The sequence below is a fragment of the Aedes aegypti genome, chromosome 2 (genome assembly GCF_002204515.2).
Source record: "Aedes aegypti strain LVP_AGWG chromosome 2, AaegL5.0 Primary Assembly, whole genome shotgun sequence".
Lineage (NCBI taxonomy): Eukaryota > Metazoa > Arthropoda > Insecta > Diptera > Culicidae > Aedes > Aedes aegypti.
In genome coordinates, this window is record NC_035108.1 from 442,727,268 (window position 1) to 442,748,541 (window position 21,274).

At 36.0% G+C, this 21,274-nt stretch overlaps 2 protein-coding genes across 2 annotated transcripts in view; one reads left to right on the top strand and one right to left on the bottom strand.

Moving 5' to 3' along the window:
• LOC5572054 (protein Shroom) overlaps nt 1-21,274 on the top strand; it is an 808,873-nt gene that overhangs the window by 769,201 nt on the left and 18,398 nt on the right. The window lies entirely within an intron of this gene.
• On the bottom strand, nt 12,900-20,855 carry LOC5572065. Its single transcript, XM_001653782.2, has 5 exons — nt 20,130-20,855; nt 19,726-20,062; nt 19,458-19,661; nt 19,014-19,385; nt 12,900-14,181 (listed from the first exon to the last, which is right to left on the bottom strand). The coding sequence occupies exons 3-5, from the start codon at nt 19,510-19,512 to the stop codon at nt 13,049-13,051; spliced, it is 1,560 nt and encodes a 519-aa protein (XP_001653832.1). The 5' UTR covers nt 19,513-19,661; nt 19,726-20,062; nt 20,130-20,855; the 3' UTR covers nt 12,900-13,048.

A 21,274-nucleotide genomic window follows, 5' to 3' on the forward strand; every position in this document is an offset into this window, starting at 1 on the left:
ACCCCCTATATTGGCTTAACTTGAATATCTGGCATCACTGTATCGAATTTTATGCAATCAAATCAACAATGACATCAATCAACAACAGATCGGAATAATCTGTTCAGACAGGTTTACCACAGACAAACAGACTAAATATCATACACTCTTTTCATCGTTCACTTTTCTAACGTTAGTTTCATTTATGAAGTAGGTGGTCAATTAGGGATTCCGGCTCCGACTACTTTTGCTGAATACCGATTCAACGGTACTACATCGATCAGAATCGGTAGGGTTCATGGACAAAAGGTCGAAAGACAAAACGTCGAAAGGACAAAAGGTCGAAAGACAAAAAGTCGAAGGGACAAAAGGTCGAATATGATTTGCTTGGTGAGAAATTTTTCCTTCTTTGAAAAAAGATTTTCGACCTTTTGTCCCTTCTGTTTTGTTCTTCGACCTTTTGTCCTTTCGACCTTTTGTCCTTTCGACCTTTTGTCTTTCGACCTTTTGTCATAGATTCATCGGTAGTACTAGTAAAATACCGATAATGAAATTTTTTCCCACTAAACCAATAAAAAATAATATAGTTTTCGTTTGTTCATAAGAAATCCCTATATTTTAGTTTTATTCACAATTATAACATTTATGCATTTTACAATAAATAGTTGATGATTTGTGGAGAATGAAAAAATATACATTTGTTGAAATATTTTAGAATATTAGTAATAGTTATCGTGTCATGTGATTTGCCATCACCAGAACCGCTTGATTGATGATACGATTGGCGAAGGTTATTTATCAGCATCATACAAAATAAAACAGCGGAATTACTGAAATCTTAAGATGATCATATTAAAGATCATGTAACAAAATTTGTTCATACATTTTTCTATGATAACATTTTGTTGAATTTGTTCATTTGTGTTGATCGAACCCATGTATAAAAGGGACCATAAATAAATTACAACCTGCTTACACTGCTCATCTACACTTACTTGTCCCATTTTCTATGTAAACCTTATGAGCTGCGAGCCAAATATGCGTAGAACGGCAGTACACGAAGGCGATTGTGGATTGTTTCTTCATAATTGTGTAAATATGTTTTAATGCGAGAAAATCGGTAAGTATGCATTTCAAACTGTTTAATTGCTTTTTGGTTTATATGAGTGGCACCCAATATCAGCATCCGTACTAGCTTTGGCTGAGTTTAAATTGATATTTCGAATATTTAAGTTGTCATTACGATTAATCGAAAATATCGAATATCGAATCGATGTTTGGAGCATCTAGTATCGAATGAATTGATTTCACTGCGGAACACGTTTTTGTCTCAAGCACCAAAATACCGCTATTCACTCAATTAAGGGTTGTTGAATCCATTGTCGTTTCCAGAAATATCATAGCACGTCTAGTTTTTGAGATATTGGCTGTTGAAAATGCAAAAAATGACTATTTTAACCAACTTGCATGCAAGTTTGCCAGCTTGTATGGCAATTTATTTGCTTAATTTGCCATAGAATTCAAACTTTATCTTTATAACAATACTTATCGGCAAACTTTATAATACTTTCGATGCGGAAAAAATATTTTTTGATGGTTTTAAAAACTATGGTATTTTCCCATATAAGAGAAACGAAGAATTTTATATGGAGAGAGAAAACATGTCGAAAAAATCGGTTTAATTTAAATTTAATCGCGCAATTTCAACCAAATTTATTCCAAAATGAAAGTTTAAGTGCAAAATAGCATGCTCAGTGGATTTGATCACAAAAATTTACAATAAATTATACTTTAAATTTCATATAAACATCAATAAAATCAATGTTTTATACAACTTTGGCGACCTGTAGCTAAAAATTGTGACGTGCTGGAACATTTCTGAAAATGGCATCAGATTCAGCAACCTCAAATCTACTCGAGACACATATTTTGATCCTTGAGACACGCAAAAATGTCATTTTTGTTACGCAGTGTTTTCTTAATTCGAGTTTTTGGTTCGATTTATTTTGTAGAAATCGATAAATGTTTCTTAATGAATTGATGGGAGAGAAACCAAATTTTCAATTAGTGAATTTGTTGTATCGAATATGAAAACTGATTTTATTGAAAGATGTTGGTGTCGACTGCTAATTCATTTGATCCCATCCCAAACTTCATAAATTTCAATTCAAATATATAGATGCAAAGGATTCGATTAAATCGATAAATAGATTCGACAGTTCAAATGTGAATCGATTCAGTAACATCGATGCTATGAAGAAATTTGCTCAACGCTTTGTACACTGAATCCTTATACGAGGATGCGAGATAATTGTTGTTGTTGTTGTTTGAGAGGGACTTTAACCCGAAGGTCATTCGTCCCTTTAATACTAGTGAGGTAATTTCTTTCTTGGTCTCTATTGGACAGTTTACCGAAGAGGCTCAAGAGGATGTAACAAGGATATTAAGAATTGCAGGGAGGATCTCCAGAATTGATACTGACTAAGAATTATTACACTGTTTGTTGGCGACATCAAATCCTGTGATTACATCTATTAGAGCATTCCCGAGAAAAAAGTGTTTCCTTATCAGGATGGGAAAATCTTTTGGTTAAAAAAGATAACGAACAAACCAGTGATAGCGAAGCTAAAAATAATGATGATAATCTTAAACATTAATATTTACTGATTTATGGATTGCATATGAATTTTAAAGGAAAAAATAAATGTTTCATAGTTATATTATACATTTTAGTTTTTGCTGCGAGCTCCGAAAAATTCTTAAGAAAGGACTGAGACTTCCTGCAGAAAAAATAGCAATAAGTGTTTTTCTGCAAAAAATAAACAGCTAACGTTGGAAAGGTGAACGACGAAAAGTGTGTTGGATATGTTGTCTGTTTGTCTGTGATAAACTTGTCTGAATAGATTATTCCGACCTTTTGTTGATTGATTATATTGTTGACTTTATTGCATAAAATTCGATACAGTGATGCCAGATATTCAAGTTAAGCCAATATAGGGTGTAGTGAATAAGTGTAAATTATATCTGCATGTAAGTAAACATTTTTTTCAAACTATCTCAGGCTAAAGCAGGCTAAAAACGGCTTTCTCTGCATTTCATAGTATTAGTTTCAAACCATTGGATGAACATGTTTCAGACTGCGGAAATGTGCGCGTCCAAATGATTTTTAGTGTCAAAAAGGTGCAAAATTTTATATAAAACCTTCAATAACTCGAAAAGTATGAGAGATAAAAATATGCTCTTTTGGAGAAAGTTATGTGTTTTTGCAAGTAACAAATAACACTAGAACAATTGAAAATTGTACAAAATCATCCAACCAAGTTATGATGAAAAAAGTGATTTTTAGGGGTGTTCCACAAAAAACTCCACAAATGTACATGAAAATCAAAAAATATGCATACGGTGTCTTCAGCAAAGTTGTTTCTTCTAATATTACCTACAACTTTCCCGAATAAAGTTTATTTTTAAATTCATAAATACGAAAAATAAAATTTCGTTCTCACTTATAGGTGGATTAATCACCAAACTGACACTTTCATAAAATAGCGATTATTTTATGGAAAAACTTTCCCGAAGACACTATAGTACTAAAATTATGTTTTCAAGGTCAAAACAATTTCGATCACGTTTTTTCAGCGACGGCTACAGTGTGCGACTTTGTAATTCAACTCACAATAAATTCGAGAGAACTTTGCGATTAGGGCTTATCTGACAAAGTCACAACAATGAGAAAACAACGGTTGAAATTTACGAGTATAGATTCAAATCGTATTTAAAAACATATTGACTAATTGTAAGTTTAATACCGTGCGAAGAAGCACAAAACAGCTGTCTTATAGTTTTAGAAGAGTAATGATAAAATTTTGATCATTTACTGTATAAAAACGACATTTTTCTGATTACGCCAACAAATTTTGTTCGATTTGAATAGGCCCTTTTTCAAATTAGCCCTGTGCTTTTTCAAATCACAGTGTCGCCCAATGCTATTCGCCTACTTCTGACAGAAATGTTAATTTCGCCACGTGGTGTTCGCCCGTGTTTTGTTGTCGGTGCAGTTTCGCTTTTTTTGTCACTGTGTTTATGTTTTGCTTACGCCTATGTTTTTATTTTCATGTAGTTTCGCTCTTTACTCTTTCGCCTTGTTTACTTCTCAACTTCAGTTAAGTCTTCTACTATTTTAAAGTAAAACAGATCAAATTTATGATAAATCAATCAAGTGAAAAAATCAGCCCTGTCGTCGTAAAATTTTAGCTTCTTAGTCGTTTCTTATTGAGGGGGGCGTTGCTATGGCTCAGAGGGCGCTTTTACTCCCAGGCGTTAATGATGTCTTCGCATAAGAAATATCACAACTATTTTAATACATAGGAATCAACTGTGATGAAGGTTATGTTGCTATGGGTTTTCGACTTTCAGTCTATACAGATCATAAACGAAAATCCAAAAACCCTTAGCAACGTTTTAATATATAAAAATTACAAATATCATAAATACTTCAATATACATTCCTAACAAACGAAAACCAATATTCATTTGCACGTATTCAGTTTGTGTGCCATTTAAATTAAAATATGGAATCAAGAGATCAATCACCATTGCTTTGATCGATATTGGATCAGGTACTAAATTCCGGTGCGCAGCTTTAAGTTAGATTTCCCACCGAAAAAGCATTCTAAACTGGCTGCGGTTGTGCGGAAAAAATCGATCCACCAGACAGTTGCAGGTTCTACCGAACCACACTGGACGAAAGAACTGTAACAATTGAGTCCCTGAAGAAGGTCCCAAACGGACCGAAACGTTGGACAATAAAAACAAAAATCAGTTTTTAATATTGTCAAGACTGAAAAGCCAATCTATCAACATCGGAACTACAGTCGAACTACCAAGGCTCAAGAATCCATCATTCAATCATCAATAAAAATTTAAAAAAAAAGTTTTTACGTTCAAATTCAAATCAATCCTCATTAAAATCTATCATTGCATTACGGATAGCAAGTACAATGCAATGGTAGATTTTCATGATCATTGCTTAGATGTTGAGCAAAAATACTGGTTTTGAAAATTTGTAAAACGATGATGGTTATTTGCCTCTTAATTAAGGTATTGTGCTAGTTTGCCCTAAATATTGTTTCCTCGTCGTTTCCTCGAACGTCAGTCCCTTGAATGTCCGTTCTCCGAGTATCCCGTTTCTCGAATTTCTACATTTCAGAGTAGTGAACGGACTAGTCGTCTGGTACGCATCCTGATTCTGAGAACTATTTTTGCACCTTCATGGACTGCATCGCTTCTCGAAGTGACACTTCATTCGGAAAAATGAGATTCGTGGAAAAGGATTATTCGGGGAACTTTCATTCGCAGAAACGACATTCGAGGAAAAGTAGAACAATCGTTTGATGAATAGTATGGAAAAATCGTATGAGAAAAAATATAGATATTATAAACAACATATAAAACGGAAAGAACTTCCCAATATAATAAATGAATTGCTTGACATACACAATACGCTAATCAACATTGATCCTAATTGCATCGCTCGTTCCCACAAGAGCAGACGACGTAACTAAAGGACCAAGCAACTACTACTCTTCACTTGATATACGTTAGTTAGGGACATAAAGCAAACACAATTTAATTGATTTTCTAGAGGGCGTCAAGATGCAGCTGATCTACGTGGAACAAAGTATAATCACTTCAGGGCGTTGATACAGATTAAAAAATATTCATGGGATAAGGTCAAATTACTCCAGGGCATTGATGCATATCGGAATTTTCGATTCATGCCCTACATATCGTAAATTTGTACCTGATCTACATAGAATTAGGTCAAATTACTCCAAATCGGTAACACAGTTTGGAATATTCCCTGAAGGGCGTAAAAATGCACCTGATCTACATAAGATAAGCTTGAATTATTTCAGGGCGTTTAAAAGGCTAGAATTTTCTATTGATGTCCTAGATGACGTTAAGTTTTACCTAATATACGTGAGAAAGGAACAAATTAATCCAGGGCGTTGATATATTTTGAAAAATTCTATGACATCAATCAGAGCGTTAAGATGCACCTGATCTTCAAAGGATAAAGTCAAGTTACTCCCGGGCGTTGATTCTGCTATTGAAATTTGAAATTTCTATTGATTTTCATCAAGGCGTAAATGCCCCAGATCTCGCAAAGATCAATATGGAATAGAGTCAAATTACTTCAGACCGTTGATCTAGCTTGATCGGTTGATGTTATACAAAGCGTAAAGATTTTTCTGAACTACGTGAAATAAGGCCAGGGCGTTGCTAAAGCTTGGAATTTTCAATTGATGTCCTATACGGCGTTGAGATGTACCTGGTCTACAAGGAATGTGATCAATTTACTCCAGGGCGTTGATACGGATTGAAATTTTCAATGGATACAGGGCATTAAATTGCACCTGATCTACGTAAGACAAGAAATATAGATATCGAACAGGGCGTTAATATGAAGTTGATTTACATGACACGAGTCCAAATTGATACAGCATGGAATTTTCAATTAATGTCCTACGGTGCGTTAATATGCACTTGATCTGAAATCTACGTGAGACAAGGTCAAATTACTCCAAGGCGTCAATACAGATTGGAATATTCAATCAATACAGTGCATTGAGGTACACCTGATCTACGTAAGACAAGGTCAAATTAGTGGAGAGCGTTTATGCATCTTGACACTTGTCACACAGGTCGTTAAAATACAGCTCATTTACATGAAACATGGAACTTCCGGAATCTTGGAATATTCAATTGATGTTCAACAGGGCGTAAAGATACACTTGGTCTACGTAAAATGAGGTCACATTACTCCAGGGCCTTGATAAAGCTTACATTTTCTATTGATGTCCTACAGGGCGTTGAGATGTATTTGATCGATATAGGTCAAATTACTCCAGGGCATTAATACAGCTTTGAGTTTCTATTGATGTCATACAGGGCGTCAAGTTGCACTTGATTTACATGGGATGAGGTTAAATTAATCCAGGGCATTTATATAGCTTGAAGTTTTTAAATAATGCCCTACAGAGCGTTGAAATGTAGGTGATCTATTACTCTAGACCATCGGTACAGATTGAAGTTTTCAATCCATGCAGAGCATGGAGGTGCACCTGATCTACGTAAGACAAGGTCAAATGAGTCAAGGGTGTTTATACATCTTGATATTGTCTCACAGAGCGTTAAGATACAGCTGATTTACATGGCACTAGTCCAAACTACTCCAGGGCGTTAATAATGATTGGAATATTCAAGTGATGTGGGCGTAAAGATGGGCGTCTACATAAAGGAGGTCAAGTTACTCCTAGGCGTTGATAAAGCTTGAATTTTTAATGATGTCGCACAGGGCGTTAGGATACTACGGATCTATATGGAACAAAGTAAAATTACTCCAGGGCGTTGAAACAGCTTAGAGTTTTCTTTTTTGATCTACGTAGAATAAGGTCAAATTACTCTAGGGTATTGATAAAGCCTGAAATTTTCAATCGATGCTCTACCGGCCGATAGATATGGTGAAATCATTCTAGGGCGTTGATACAGGGCGGTAATATACTCCTGTTCTATATGGAGTTCTATATGAAATAATGTCAAACTCTTCCAGAGCGTTGGAAAGTACAGGTTGGAAATTTCGATTGATATTTTATGGGGCGCTAGATTTTTGTTGATTTGCACATTATGTTTATGACTTCGGGTGAAAAATTCTAAAAAAATCTGAGAAAAGCTTCTTAGTCGTCGACTAAGCGCGACTAAGCAGGACGACAGGGCTGGAAAAAATGATCAGCATCTTCCGTATGATAAAATCAAATCAATGCAGGTAATTTGATATAAATAAAGCATCTTATTGAATAGTGATAGTGAAACAATAATCTCATTCAAGGAACAACTTTCTACGAGGTTTCTCCCAAGGATCACGTCTAGAACCAATCGTTTCCAGTTGTTCCTCAAGGACCCTAAGTCCTTCTGAACTACAAAGAATGTCGGCAGTACTACCATACAGCTCTTTGAAATTCTTTTGAAGGATATCTTCGTTCGTTACTCCTCTGCCATACAAACTACGTGCCCAGCCCAATGCAGCCTACCGTGTGCACCAGCAGAACGCTTTCTCCCAGTTATTATACTAATGCAAGACTTTTCAAATTAACTGTTGAACGGGAAAATCCTAAATTTGTGTGTTCACCAGTTGCTTAAGAATATAATAGATGTATTTTATTTGAATAGTATGACAAAATATTATGGAAATCACTCATTGATCATGACCCATGACATCTATAGCTCATTACACAGGGGACCCAAGTAGACAAATCAGTAAAGTGCAGCAATTCAGTAAGACTAACCTGAGAGTCATAGGTTCGGATCCCGCTGGTCGAGGATCTTTTCGGGTTGTATACATTATCTCAACTTCTCAGGACATAGAGTATTTACAGCAGACCAGCCCAACCTTTCTGAACCGCGGGCCAAGAACATTTGAGGCGCTTGTAATTCCAGCATCCACTGAACAAAAATCAATCATCTCGTTCAGAATTCTACCAAAACCAGATTTGGCATCAACACTGCCCAGGTTTTAAAGACAAATGGGCCCTAAATTTAGTGGCTAGTATTCTGTGAGAATTCTATTTTACATCTTGTGAGAGTTGTGTGTCATGTCAAAAATATTGAGAAAAGTCTGTTCAGGATTTCGTAAGAAATCTGTCTTATTTTTGTAAGAGTTCCACACATCATTTTCGACAAATCTCGGGATTATATGAATTTATATATGCCAAGTTTCCGTGAGAACCCTGCTTATGATAAAATGTGATTGTGTTAATTTGGCCTTTTCGCAACATCTTTTGTTCAATCTTAATCTGAATTTAATTTTGTCTATCAAATAGTTGGAAAAGTGATGGAAGAGAATTATTGCATTTTTTTTTAGAAATTAATCAAAGTAATGAAAAACGTGTTTTATCAGCTTCAAATAGATTATATTAGTCTAGAATTTTGAGTAGAACAATTCCAAGAATGCTTAAAATTTCAAAGGAGCATGCTTTGAATTTAGCTTTGTGTATATTCAGTATTTAATATTCAGTTTTATGTTTATGTTAATAATGTTTGAAATAAAGTGTATTATGAGATTCTAAACAATAATAGAAATAATATAATATATTATATCTTCTCTTCTACTTGGCATTAACGTCCTCACTGGGACAGAGCCTGCTTCTCAGCTTAGTGTTCTTATGAGCACTTCCACAGTTATTAACTGAGAGCTTTCTTTGCCAAAGTTGCCATTTTCGCATTCGTATATCGTGTGGCAGGCACGATGAAACTCCTGGATCCTGGACCGACCGGGAATTGAACCCAGACACCTTCAGCATGGCTAATATATTATATAAGACAAAGAAAACAATCAGTTGATAACTTCGAAAGTCTCTGAAAGCTCTGTCTCACTACGAATTTATTGTGAAGTAGATTTATTGTGGTTGTCGTGTAGGGAAGGTTCGAAAATTACGTCCGTCGTTTTTCGGGATTTGTAGAATCTCTCTCCTCCCTCTGTCACGTTATTTTCAATACATACTTATTATATGTAGTGTCACACTTTCGTAGACTATCCTGCCCTAAATGATGCACGTAATTTTTGAACGTTCCGTAATCAACCAAACTCCTTTCGAAGTATATTAAGAAAACTGAAATCGCTTGCAGCTATCGAAACGCTATTTTGAATCCTTTTAGTAAATAGTGTAAGCGAACCTTCGAACAATTCATTAAATAAATACTACAAATAAATAACTCTCATGGTCTACCATTGTTTCATTTATTTTGCAACTTTTTTTAACTCTGTTCGGCAAACATTTTCATTTTCACATTCTTATAGTTCATTGACATATTGTTACATCCGAAATCATTCATTTTATTTTTTATTCGATTTAACAGCTTTTTTCTTATTTTATCATTTAACAGGTTTTTCTTTGTATAACTTTTTTTACTATAATTTTGTAGATTTTTGTACATTTCCCCTCAAATTATTTAATATTCCCTTCCATCTCCTCGTCACTAAGCTGATCTAGATCCGCATCAAAATCTCCCTCGTCGGTTGTATGAGCCCTTCTTCCCCTCTTTTTTGGAACTAGGTGCTTAAGAAATGTCTCGTAATATTCTTTGTTCGAAACGAATTTCATCAACTTTTTCAAATCCTGCAACTTTTCCTGCGAAAGTGGAAGCGGTTCCGTCGCAATCGGATTTAAAATCGGCATTACAGTAGCTGTCTCGATTTTCATTGTAAGGAAGTCTTCATCCAAATCGTATTTATATCTTATTGTCGTTGGATCGTCCGTTCGATATTCAAAGAGAGAGATTTCCCTAATTCTGATTTTTTCGCCAATGGTGTTCTTTGTGGGCCTTTTAAAAAAGTGCTCCAACTCTTTTAGGGCCACAAAATCGGTCTGCTTCATCTCGGTCACAATGAATGGAATTTTCCGTTCTATTGAGCCTATAAAAATTGCCCAATCTCTCGGGGTTTCGATGCTGACTGTAGTTTTGGACTTGGCCCTCTCAATAGCTGCATGAACGGAGTCCACTTCCATGTGGCTGTGTCCGGGAATCATCAGCTTATGTCGAATTATCAGTTTTTTTCCTGCGTGCCGTGCATCTCTCACCGCTTTTAAAAAAGTGCAGCACATTATGAAGTTCAGATTTTGACCGGGACAACGATCAGAGAAATAATTTACCTCTTCGGTTTTTGGGTCCATTTTTGCTAAATCCTGAAGAACACACGATCCTATTTCCTGCGCACCACGTTTAGCCTTGGTCTCGTCCCATAGGTAGCAGTCCGCCACACTTCGATTGCAGTCTGTGCTAAACATTGTAAAATTCAGCGTGTACAGCTGCCTCGAATAATATGCTGTTCCACATTGGAGGTGAGGGGTAGCCAAACATTTTTGCAAATCGAACGACACCGTTCGGACTCCAGGTGTTGTTTTTGCAATTTTTACATCCGTCTTCTTTTGCTGGTACATACTATTTGCTTTGGCTTGATGCATATCCCGGAGCACTCGTATCTCAGCCTTCTTTTCATCGTCTGATTCTGCTCTAAGTTGGATTGAAAACTTATCGCATTCATTGCAGGTATCTTTACTCGGGCGACGGAATGCCAACTTGAAAGAGCGAAATATCAATCTATATGAATTGTACTGAACAGGCTCCTGACTATCCTCGGCACATTTTGTTGCATACATTCTATACAACTTGGCAATGCTCAAGTCACTGCTCAAGTACAATTTCGTAGACTTTTCCCGACCATAATGCGACGTATATGCCGGGAACGATTTTATGTGGTCTTCGATGTACAGTATATGATCCTTGGGAATTCGATTCTGTCCACCGTTTTCCGCTCTTCTGTTATCGTAAGCCACTCCGGAATTCGCAATGATTTTAGTAGCTAAGATACGAGTCTTCTTATCCGTTATGTTCAATGTGGACAAGAACATCGTTTTACATACTCGCATCCTACCATTTAGCGCCGGTAGATAATATTTACGCGTAAATGTTCGACGTGAGTTTACCACCTGAGAAAAAGAAGAATTGAAACAGAATGTTTAAAAATTACAGCAAGATAATAAATTGATACAGTCAGGTCTCCAATAGACACATAATCGGAGGACGTTAAAGAAACTCGCATTTTCTTGGAATTTTGACTACAATGAGAAAAATATGTTGTACACTTCAATAAAAAGAAACACTTCCATGCTTCAACTGTTCAGTAATATGTATTGTTCAGCCTAGTGGTAACATCCACGGCCATAAAGCTAAGCCTTGCAGACGGTTCGATACAAATTTGTAGCAAATGTATGTTGTTACAAAAAAAAATCCGTTCATAGAGTACTTTAATGAGAAGTAAATATTAGTAAAACTAGATTTAAAAAACATATTTTTCTTATACCATCTTCTTCTTTTTCTTTCTGGCGTTACGTCCCCACTGGGACAAAGCCTGCTTCTCAGCTTAGTGTTCTTATGAGCACTTCCACAGTTATTAATTGAGAGCTTACTATGCCAATGACCATTTTTGCATGCGTATATCGTGTGGTAGGTACGAAGATACTCTATGCTATGCCTATGTTTAAATATCAATTAGTTTTAAAGTCAAGTTGGTTTACCGTTGGTCGAGCAGATACGTTGATTGTCATATGGTTGCTGATGAACTGATCTTGACCAGACGACGCAAGCTGGAGTAAACATTTCAGAATTTTCTGACGAGTTGGATCATCGTATTTCTCATTGCATTTCAATTTACTACAGCTACAGGAAGCCTGTACTGCTCTTGCGGGCACAGTAGAGCCGTTTGCTTTGGTATACTCGTGTCCGCGTTCTCTGGCAAGTTTATTAACTTGCCACAAAATAGGTTTTTTCTTCGCCTTTCTGTTGTTATCTTTATTGATTTCTTCAAATCCCAGATGACCAACTGTACCTGAAATGAGATGAAACAACGAAATATAATAAAATCAAGCCTCACCTAAATAAAACAAAAACAGTATGTGCAAGTCTAAGAAGGGACTTCTGAGGTTCTCGAAGCTTTTTTTTGGTCGAATTTACGATGGAGAACAGTTCGATTTTTGAAAATCTTTGCTTGTAATGCAATTGTTTTTTTTTTTTTTTTTCATTGAGTTATAAAACATGCGTAGTGGTAAATAGCAGCGTTGTTAATTGTAATTACAAAAATTATCTAATTGATAAAACATCGACATATTCCGCTCATTTGATTTTACATACAAAATGGTCAACTATAGAGAGTTAGATCCGAGGTATTTTATTTATGGACCGAGTTGAGTGCAATTTTCACATTTCTTCAGGCATAACATGAATTTCAACATATACTTTTAGTGATTTTTTCCAAATGAGGGATTTGACTAGTGATTTTCCATAATTGGCATAACTTAACAAGTTCAAGGAAATAGCTCCATGGTATCTTCGGCAAAGTTGAAGATTTTGACAAGATGAACAAACTTGCTAAAAACACCTACTCATACACATACTAAAAATACATTATTTATATTTCAAAGCTGCTGATAATAGAAGATATTTATCATTCGGGCTACTGGTGAAACAGGTTAAAATAGTTACCTTCGTTTTCCTTGTCTTTATCCGACTTCATATCTCCATAATCATTTAGATCTTCGTCACTTATTACAGATTTATTTCGATATTTTTCGAAATATTCGTTGAGCGTGAAATCTGTCAGCGAGTTTGCGTCTCCAATTACTATCTCCATAGCATCGTTGTCGATATCTTCGTCATCTATTTCTTCATGATCAGATTCGAAAATCAGATCGTTATGATCTTTAGTCGGTATAACTACTGATACCGACAAGTCTTGATCTTCACCTTTTTCGGAATCCGTATCAGTTGGAGGTACATAATCCGGGTCACTGTCACTTTCAATGTCGGATACATTTTCTTGGTTCGAATACGCAATCTTACGTTGCAACGTGCTGCTTGGACGACGTTTCGGGGTGCTGCTTTGAAGACGTTTGAACGATAAATCTTCGTAGAAAATCGAAGAAATGCCTGTTTTGTCCAGAGATCTAGTCTTGTTCTCCGGCACAGACATGGTTTGATGGTGAAAAACTGAACATTCAGATATTTCCGGTAGCAGCAACGTATTGAGCTGGTTTCTTGAGCTTAAACCTGTTTCCTGTTGATTGACATCTTTTAGCAAATCTCTCGATGGAAGGGGTTTTGCTGAGCCTTCGCTTGTTATAATCGGTATTATAGGCTTCGTTATATTCGAGTTACTGTTAATGTAAGATGCATTCACATTTCTTTTTTTTCCTTCATTAAATCGTTTATCACTTCGCTTTCTTTTCAGTAACAAGTTTCCACCGGAATATTTAGCCATATCACCTACTGGAAGCGATTTACTAAATTTTCGGCCACTCATTTGGGACAAAAAACTTTCTTCTCCTGGTTGTCGATTCAATAGTAAATTGCCACCGGAGTAATCACGGAGGATGTTCGATGGAAGTGACAAGCTAAGCCTTTTTCCTGGAGAATACGATAACTGCATGTTTTCGAGACCTCCTCGTCGTACGTTGCTTCCTTCAGGAGACGCTAGTCGTTGACCCAGGTCAAAACTAGTTGAACGGAAATAGTTGTAAACTGGTTTGGTTGCGACTTCATCGCGTGCATCATTCTGATGATCCGAATCGCCGCTTGTTGAGTGGACAGCTAAAAAATATAAAATAACGTTAGGGTCACGTAACCTAATTGGGTAGTAAGTAACAAAGTGGTGTAAGTGACAAAAAACTAGTTTTGAGAAAATTGACTAAAATTTTTGCAGTTATTTCTCATTCTATACAAATTATCTGGGAGTCAAAAAAAATCTAACCAATCGGATACAAATTATTTTATTTTTTCGGAAAAAATACCAGAAATACCAATATGTATAATAATCCAATATGTAATTAATAGACTGTAAGTAAAGAGACGTATAGTCTTTCTCGCAGTTTATGATTCACTTTGACAGGGTCCAATATAAGTGCATCTTATGTGCTTATTCTGCGAGTTGTACGAGGTAAGCTTTCATTTTATTTGGGCTTATTATATTACAGGAGTACCATAAGAGGAGGGTTCTTCGTCTCGTATAGCGAGGTGACAACATTCGACTCGGAAGAGGTGAGACCCCATTTGATTTAATCGACTAGCCACTTCATTTAAGTCGCGTATTTTCACCTCGCTAAACAAGATCGAGAGTGAGACCCACTTGAGGAATAAGCCTAATTAACATTAGTCTTACCTCACTGGAGGTGAGAGTTACTCGTCTCGACTCACCTGATTCGTCGAATAAGTCTGTTAGTATTTATCCAAGACAAATTTCCCATGTGAAAGTGAATCATGGAAAATCCCAAGTAGGGTAGGTGTACCAATTATGGATGCAATATGTCAACAGTAGTGATAAAAATCAAGTTTTAACCGCGTTTCTTTAACGTAAGCATGACTTGTTGGTGTCAATTACTAGTTTAAAGCCTTGAGAATCTGTTGATTTAAACAGTTTTAGTACTAAATTGATTTTAAGCTGATAAAAATTGATTTTAAAAAGCGTTGTCTTTGTACCAATTATGGCAATAGCGTTCCTAGCATTCGACATAAAAGTGTACCAATTATGGACTATCGAATATTTGCACGAAATTAACTCAAACGCCATCTAGAGGGAATGATAATGCAACGCTAATATGTAACAAAGTGATTGCTCATAAAACCTTCCAAAAATTTTGCGTTAAATAGATTTTGAATCAATTTATTGCAATAGGTTCATGAGAGAAAATTATTTTTCGAAAAGGAGTCGAAATATAGTGTAAATGCAAATTATGATACAAAACAGCATTAATGATCTCACATTACTTTTCCAGTGCCTAATTTTAGCGAAAAAAAGAGGGAAAATTCAAAAATCGAGTGTCGCTGAAAACCCTTCTCAATCATGAAATTAGCATCTTCCGCCTGCGAACGTTTTCGAACGTGTGATTGAAAAATCTTAGTAATTGAGTACAAAACACGCAGATAATGCCTTACCAAACCGTCCCGTTGTGGAAGTAACCCGTGAAATAGCTTTACTTCTATTATTTCACTGGTCAAAAAGTGTAAACAAACCGCCTCCAGAGTATTGCCATAATTAAGCTATCATACACTCTTTGTACCAGTTATCGACATAGTGGAAATAACACGATTTCCAACTTAAAACAAAAGATTTGATTGCAAACCACCTATGTTTATTCATTTGTTCTCACTAGGCATCATGCATTAATCGGTTGAAGCAGTTTTTCCGGATGAAAACATACATTTCGTAATGGGTGTCCCTTAGCAAACTGCTAAGAAGGTGACATAAATGTGAGGCAAAATTTTCAAATGTTCATTTTTCGAAGCTTATTGCACGAATGTTCTTTTCAAGGCTTAGTCATCATTAAAAACAAATAGTTTTATCATTCCTGTGAATATTAGCCGTTATATTCTAGTGAAACAATAAGAAAAATCTCTTTTTGTTCCCACTATTGCCATAATTGGTGCTATAGCCATAATTGGTACTTCTACCCTAGTGATTTGCTGACCATGTTCGCAAAGTCGACGTATGCGCTAGTGTGATTTTCAACATACCATTAGTGCACCATATTCCACTCATTGAAGACAAGTTAAGTGTTCAAATGTTCAATAAAAATAAGTATTGAGTCGAATCATACTATTTATATCTCCCTATGTTGCTTAAAGTATACGGAACCAGCGGCAAGTAAAGGTTAACTTAAAAAACGTTTGTTACTGTATCTAAGAGTTATTATTGGTCTTATAACACTTTTCCGAATACCATTACCCCGAAAACCATTACCACAGTTAACTGAGAGCTTTCTTTGCCATAGTTGCCATTTTCGCTATCCCCTCGGCTAAGGAAGACACACAACATCATGTGAGCGGCTATTGGATAAGTAGGGTAGGTGTACCAGTTATGGACATAGTGGTTCCCTATTTCGCCATACGTGATTACTTTAATGTCTTCAATTTTTGAAAATTTGTATGTGACGTAGTAGTTAGATTTAAGACATATCTTGATGTTAAAAAAATCAAAAAGATTCAAAATGTGAAAGTTATCAAAATTTCAATCTCCTGCGTAATGGACCATTAAAATAACCAAAACGGCCGCTATGAAAAGCATATATAGCGCCACCGTCAACCCGGTGCTAGGCAGCCATGTTTTCGTGGTCACCATCAAACTCAAGAGCAACAACGTACAATGGCCTAATCATATTAGGGATTTTTTCCTCCAATACGAAAATGTGTTTCTAGTTAATCACTTCAACCCAAATTGACTTGCTGTACTGCAATCCAATAGTTTGCAACCGTTTGTTTGTTCGAATAACTGTTGTTATTCGGGAAAAGAAATTTTTCGAAGAAAAAGATTTCGCCATCATCGTTTATTATTCCTCAAACGGTTATTTGTTTACAAACATTGAGCTGTCAGTGGGAACCATTTCCCATTAGGAACCAGAGATGTTTGCTCGTTATTTTTCAATTGGGTTGTATGGGCGGTGTCAGTAGGCTGGCCACCGTAGCCTTGTGTGTTTGACAGAACAGCAATGCTGTCACAATGTTAAATCCCATATACAGTGGCGCCTTTGTTTTGATGCGGAGAGCACCTGCAAAAACAACCTTTAATGATCCATTAATTGACGACCCCTTCACGGTGTGCTGGAACACACATATTATCGAAGCCTTGGTAGTCAAAAAAAGATTGCAGCATTTTAAAAAATCTTTCATCGGCAAAACTTTGAGAAAAGTCTTTTTTTGTGTTTTTGACCGTGTCTCATACATGGATTTATAGGAGAATGAAAGAGTCACACTAATTTTGATGAATTTCAACCGCTCAAAGCCCAATTTGACGTATCGTGAACTCACATGAATTATAAAACGTTTTAAATTGAGTATTAATTGTATTCACACTCCCATAATATGTCCAGCCCATCGCAGTATGTCGTATTTTATCGTTCAGATTTTTATATAAATTATTAGTGAACATTCTACAACACATCATCATCATTTTCATATTTTTCCTTTGTAGAAGAGGTTGAAGTCTTTGTTTTGTTGCAATAAGATCATCTATAGGAGATTTCTTTATTATTATTTATAAACATTTTTTATTATTAGATCATCTTTTATTGATACCAGCAACCAAGCTGTCCTAATATGTGAAATGTTTTTTTTTATTATGCAGCATACTACCATGGGCTGGTCATATTGTGTGAGTGTAGGTAGAATTTTCAATTTGGAATGTCTTATAATTCCTTCAAGTTCACGGTATGTCAAATTGGTCTTTGAGTGGTTGAAATTTATCAAAATTAGTGTAACTCTTTATCTTTCATTCTCCTTCAAACCCATATATGAAAAAAAGTCAAACACACAAAAAACGACTTTTTTCAAATTTTTGTCGATGAAAGATTTGTTAATATGCTGCAAGCTTATTTTGACTACCTAGCCTAGTTTTCAGTGAAAAAAGATCGGAGGTTCATGCATGGTGCCCTTACCGTGAGAGGAAATAATAACGGTACTATAACACTTCCCCGAATACCATTACCCCGAAAAACAACTCCCCGAAAACCATTACCCCGAATGCAACGTTACCCCGAATTCAACGTTACCCCGAATGACACATTACCCCGAAAACCAGTTCCCCGAATACGACACTTCCTTGAAAATAAGTGATGCACTTTAAGAAATTATTCAAAGCAGCTCGCGAATTTGAGCCTAAAAGTTTTCGGCTTAATAACTACTACTATTCCTATTAGTGAATTTTTATTCTTCAAACATCGGCTGTTTATTCGACTTTGTATAATGGCAGTGTAAAAGGAATAATCAATGATTTTCTCTTCTTTGAGTTATAGGCTATTCGAGCTGTTAAAGTTTGAGCGATAGCGGTAAGAAAATCGACTGACAAAATTGTCTTGAGCAAAATTCAAAGTTGACAGTGACTTCAGACGAGCAACCTTGAAAATAAGCCCCTGTATTACTTGTCTGTATTACATCTTATCAATATAACAATTTACAATAAGAGATTTGTCCTTCTTTCAGTTATCGGCTATACTTTCGGCTAGTGCATCATAAGGGTTCATTCACAAATTTCATAACGCCAAAAATGGGCATTTTGGATACCTACCCATCCCCATAGTAACGCTTTTTGTATGAATATTTTACAAATTTTGTATGAACAGTAACATTTTGAGCACACCCACCCACTCCCTTCAGCGTTATGAAATTTGTGAACAGGCCCTAATTATTGAATCAAAAGCACTTCAATACGACGCATGTTTTGGCCAAATATGAGCTCAGTAGCTTTTGAAAAACCCCACTGCCGAAGTGAATCAAAAGTGCCAAATACGTACGTATGTAAGAATATTTGAAATCATACGCTGCATGAAATTGTTAGAATGCTGAAATTGTTACCTGGCACTCACTTCAACTATGCGAACATGGACAGTTTACTATATACAACATTTAAAATATGAACAAAAAATATCTCTTACTTTTCGACCGGGTGTTGTTCAGCTTTTCTCGATGCTTCTGTGGTTTCATTTTCACCGGCACTGTTGTTCCTGTGTAGTCGGAAACACTGGTTGATTCATTGCTAGCTGGAACTGAACTGTCCGTAGTAAAATCGAATTTTTGAAGGGAAGGGTGATCAGCGGTGGTAGTCTCCTTTAGGTTTTGATCGGAACAAGCACTGCGATCGAAAAATGAAAATTGCTTTACGCTCCGTTGTCCTTGCGACAGATTCAATTTTGTTTCGGTAGGGCTTGGCGTGTAGGCCACTTTTTCCGATAGGCTACCGTCTTTCTGATCTTGTTTTGGTGATAATCGGTGAGTTGATGAGAATCCTGCGTTGATATGCAAATCAGCTGTAAAATATATACATAATATATACATTATATATTTATTAGAGTATTAAGATCTGGAATAAAAAGTTGTACCTTCTGATCGGTTACACAGGTTATTTCGTTGCTTTTGAGGTATAAAAGATGGCATCCGTATGATTTTGGAATTTTTCTCTCGCACGATACTACCTCCGAGAGCTGCGTGGCTCTTTGGCAAAGGTATATCGGAAGAGTCGTGAGCTGATTTGATTTTTTGATGATAGCTTGTGCCATTTAGTTCCCAATCTATTGACACGCTTGCTATAGGAAAAAAAACATTAAATTGTATTATCAATAATATCAAATAGTTTTAAAAATTGAGTACTTTTTAATCGGTTACGCAGCTGTTCTTGGTTCTTCCGTGGTGTTACTTCAACAGCAGAAAGTGTTGTTCCTGTCACGTCCGATACTGTAGTCGAATTATCCAAGGCTGAGAAAGAACTGTGAAACCCGGAATTGAATGTTTGAAGGGATGGATGTTCAGCGGTTGGCAGTGGTTTGTGTTTGCTCTAGCAGACTTGGATCTGAACAAGCACCATAACTTTTTTGACTGCAAAAGGAAAGCTGCCTATTTTCCATCTGTGCAGCCGCTGCTGCATACCGGTGGTCATCATTTCTTTGTTTGTCGTACCCGTGTTCCGGAAACCGGTTCGTTGCAGCATCTAATGATTAAAACAATCAAAATAAGATGCCTTGTTTCTCCAACGAGCAATATCAACAAACACTTACCAATCAGCAGCGAGAAATCCATATTTTTTCTGTTAGTCTGATTACATTTACAAGCTTTGAACCTTAAAAGCACTTTTTATAACGAAATAACAACGAATTAGACATTGTTTAAAATTTTACTTTCGATTACACGCGTTCCATGTTGTATTGTGATCCAGATAATGAAAATGACAACAATGACAATGAAAACAAAGAAGATAATTTCGCCCGCTCGTTGGCAAGGAACGACGATGCGCCCACTGCTACTGTAAACAATGAAAAGGGCGTCATTGAAAAAATAAATTTGTTTTGACATATTCATAATATCGCCTATTACTAAAACCCATATTATTTTTGAAAATGTTTTTTTTATTGAAAAACGGATTCTAGCTAAAGGTTTTGTAAGTCATGCTGTACACGTTGGCGTAAAAAAGAGATTTATTTACATTTTGCTAGTTACGCCCTAATCGCGAAGTTCTCTCGAATTGTGTTGCGAAAATGCAACATGAAAAGATCGTTCAATTTTGACATCATTTTATGTTGGCAACAGGAAATTTTTTGAAAGTGTTGCCAGAATCGAATAGAATCCTAAAACCAAGGGTAGAGGGCGGCTGTTAAATGGTAATAAAATCGAAAAGCCGACACCCTAAGTCCAGAACCAGTTTAGAGGGTTAACGAAGAAAAGTGAAAATTATTCTAACTAATCAATACGCTTGAACGATACTGTTCGAAAGCAGTTAAATATTTCGTGCTAGTGCAGTGTGGTATGGACGATTTTGTCAGAAAATTCTGTTGAATTTACTAAACAGATGTTTTCGGGAAAATCGATTACGCCTTTACCATTATTTGATCGTTATTTTGTATGGTTGTTTACATTTTAGAACCAGTGACAAGTTGGGGTAGAAAGAAAGAGCCGCAAGGGAGGTAGCCTAAAACTTATGATAAAACCTTGTTTTTATTGAATAACACGTTAGAGCGTGTTCTTACTACTACTTTGGCAAATTTTCCCGCTCAAATAACGGCTATATAATATTTGAACTTTATTATTAAAATTGAGTATAAATTTGAACCTTGACACTTTTGATCATGTTTGACGTTCACTTAGTCGATAAAAACGCTACATGGGTTCAACTTTTTAATACTGGGGTTGTTCTTATTTGACATTT

Coding starts and splice junctions, on each gene's coding strand:
- LOC5572065 (XM_001653782.2), bottom strand. CDS start 19,512: ATGCCATCTTTTATACCTCAAAAGCAACGAAATAACCTGTGTAACCGA. Junction 19,386..19,457: donor CCTGTGTAACCGATCAGAAG/GTACAACTTTTT, acceptor TATATTTTACAG/CTGATTTGCATATCAACGCA. Junction 14,182..19,013: donor GAACAACACCCGGTCGAAAA/GTAAGAGATATT, acceptor TATATTTTTTAG/CTGTCCACTCAACAAGCGGC.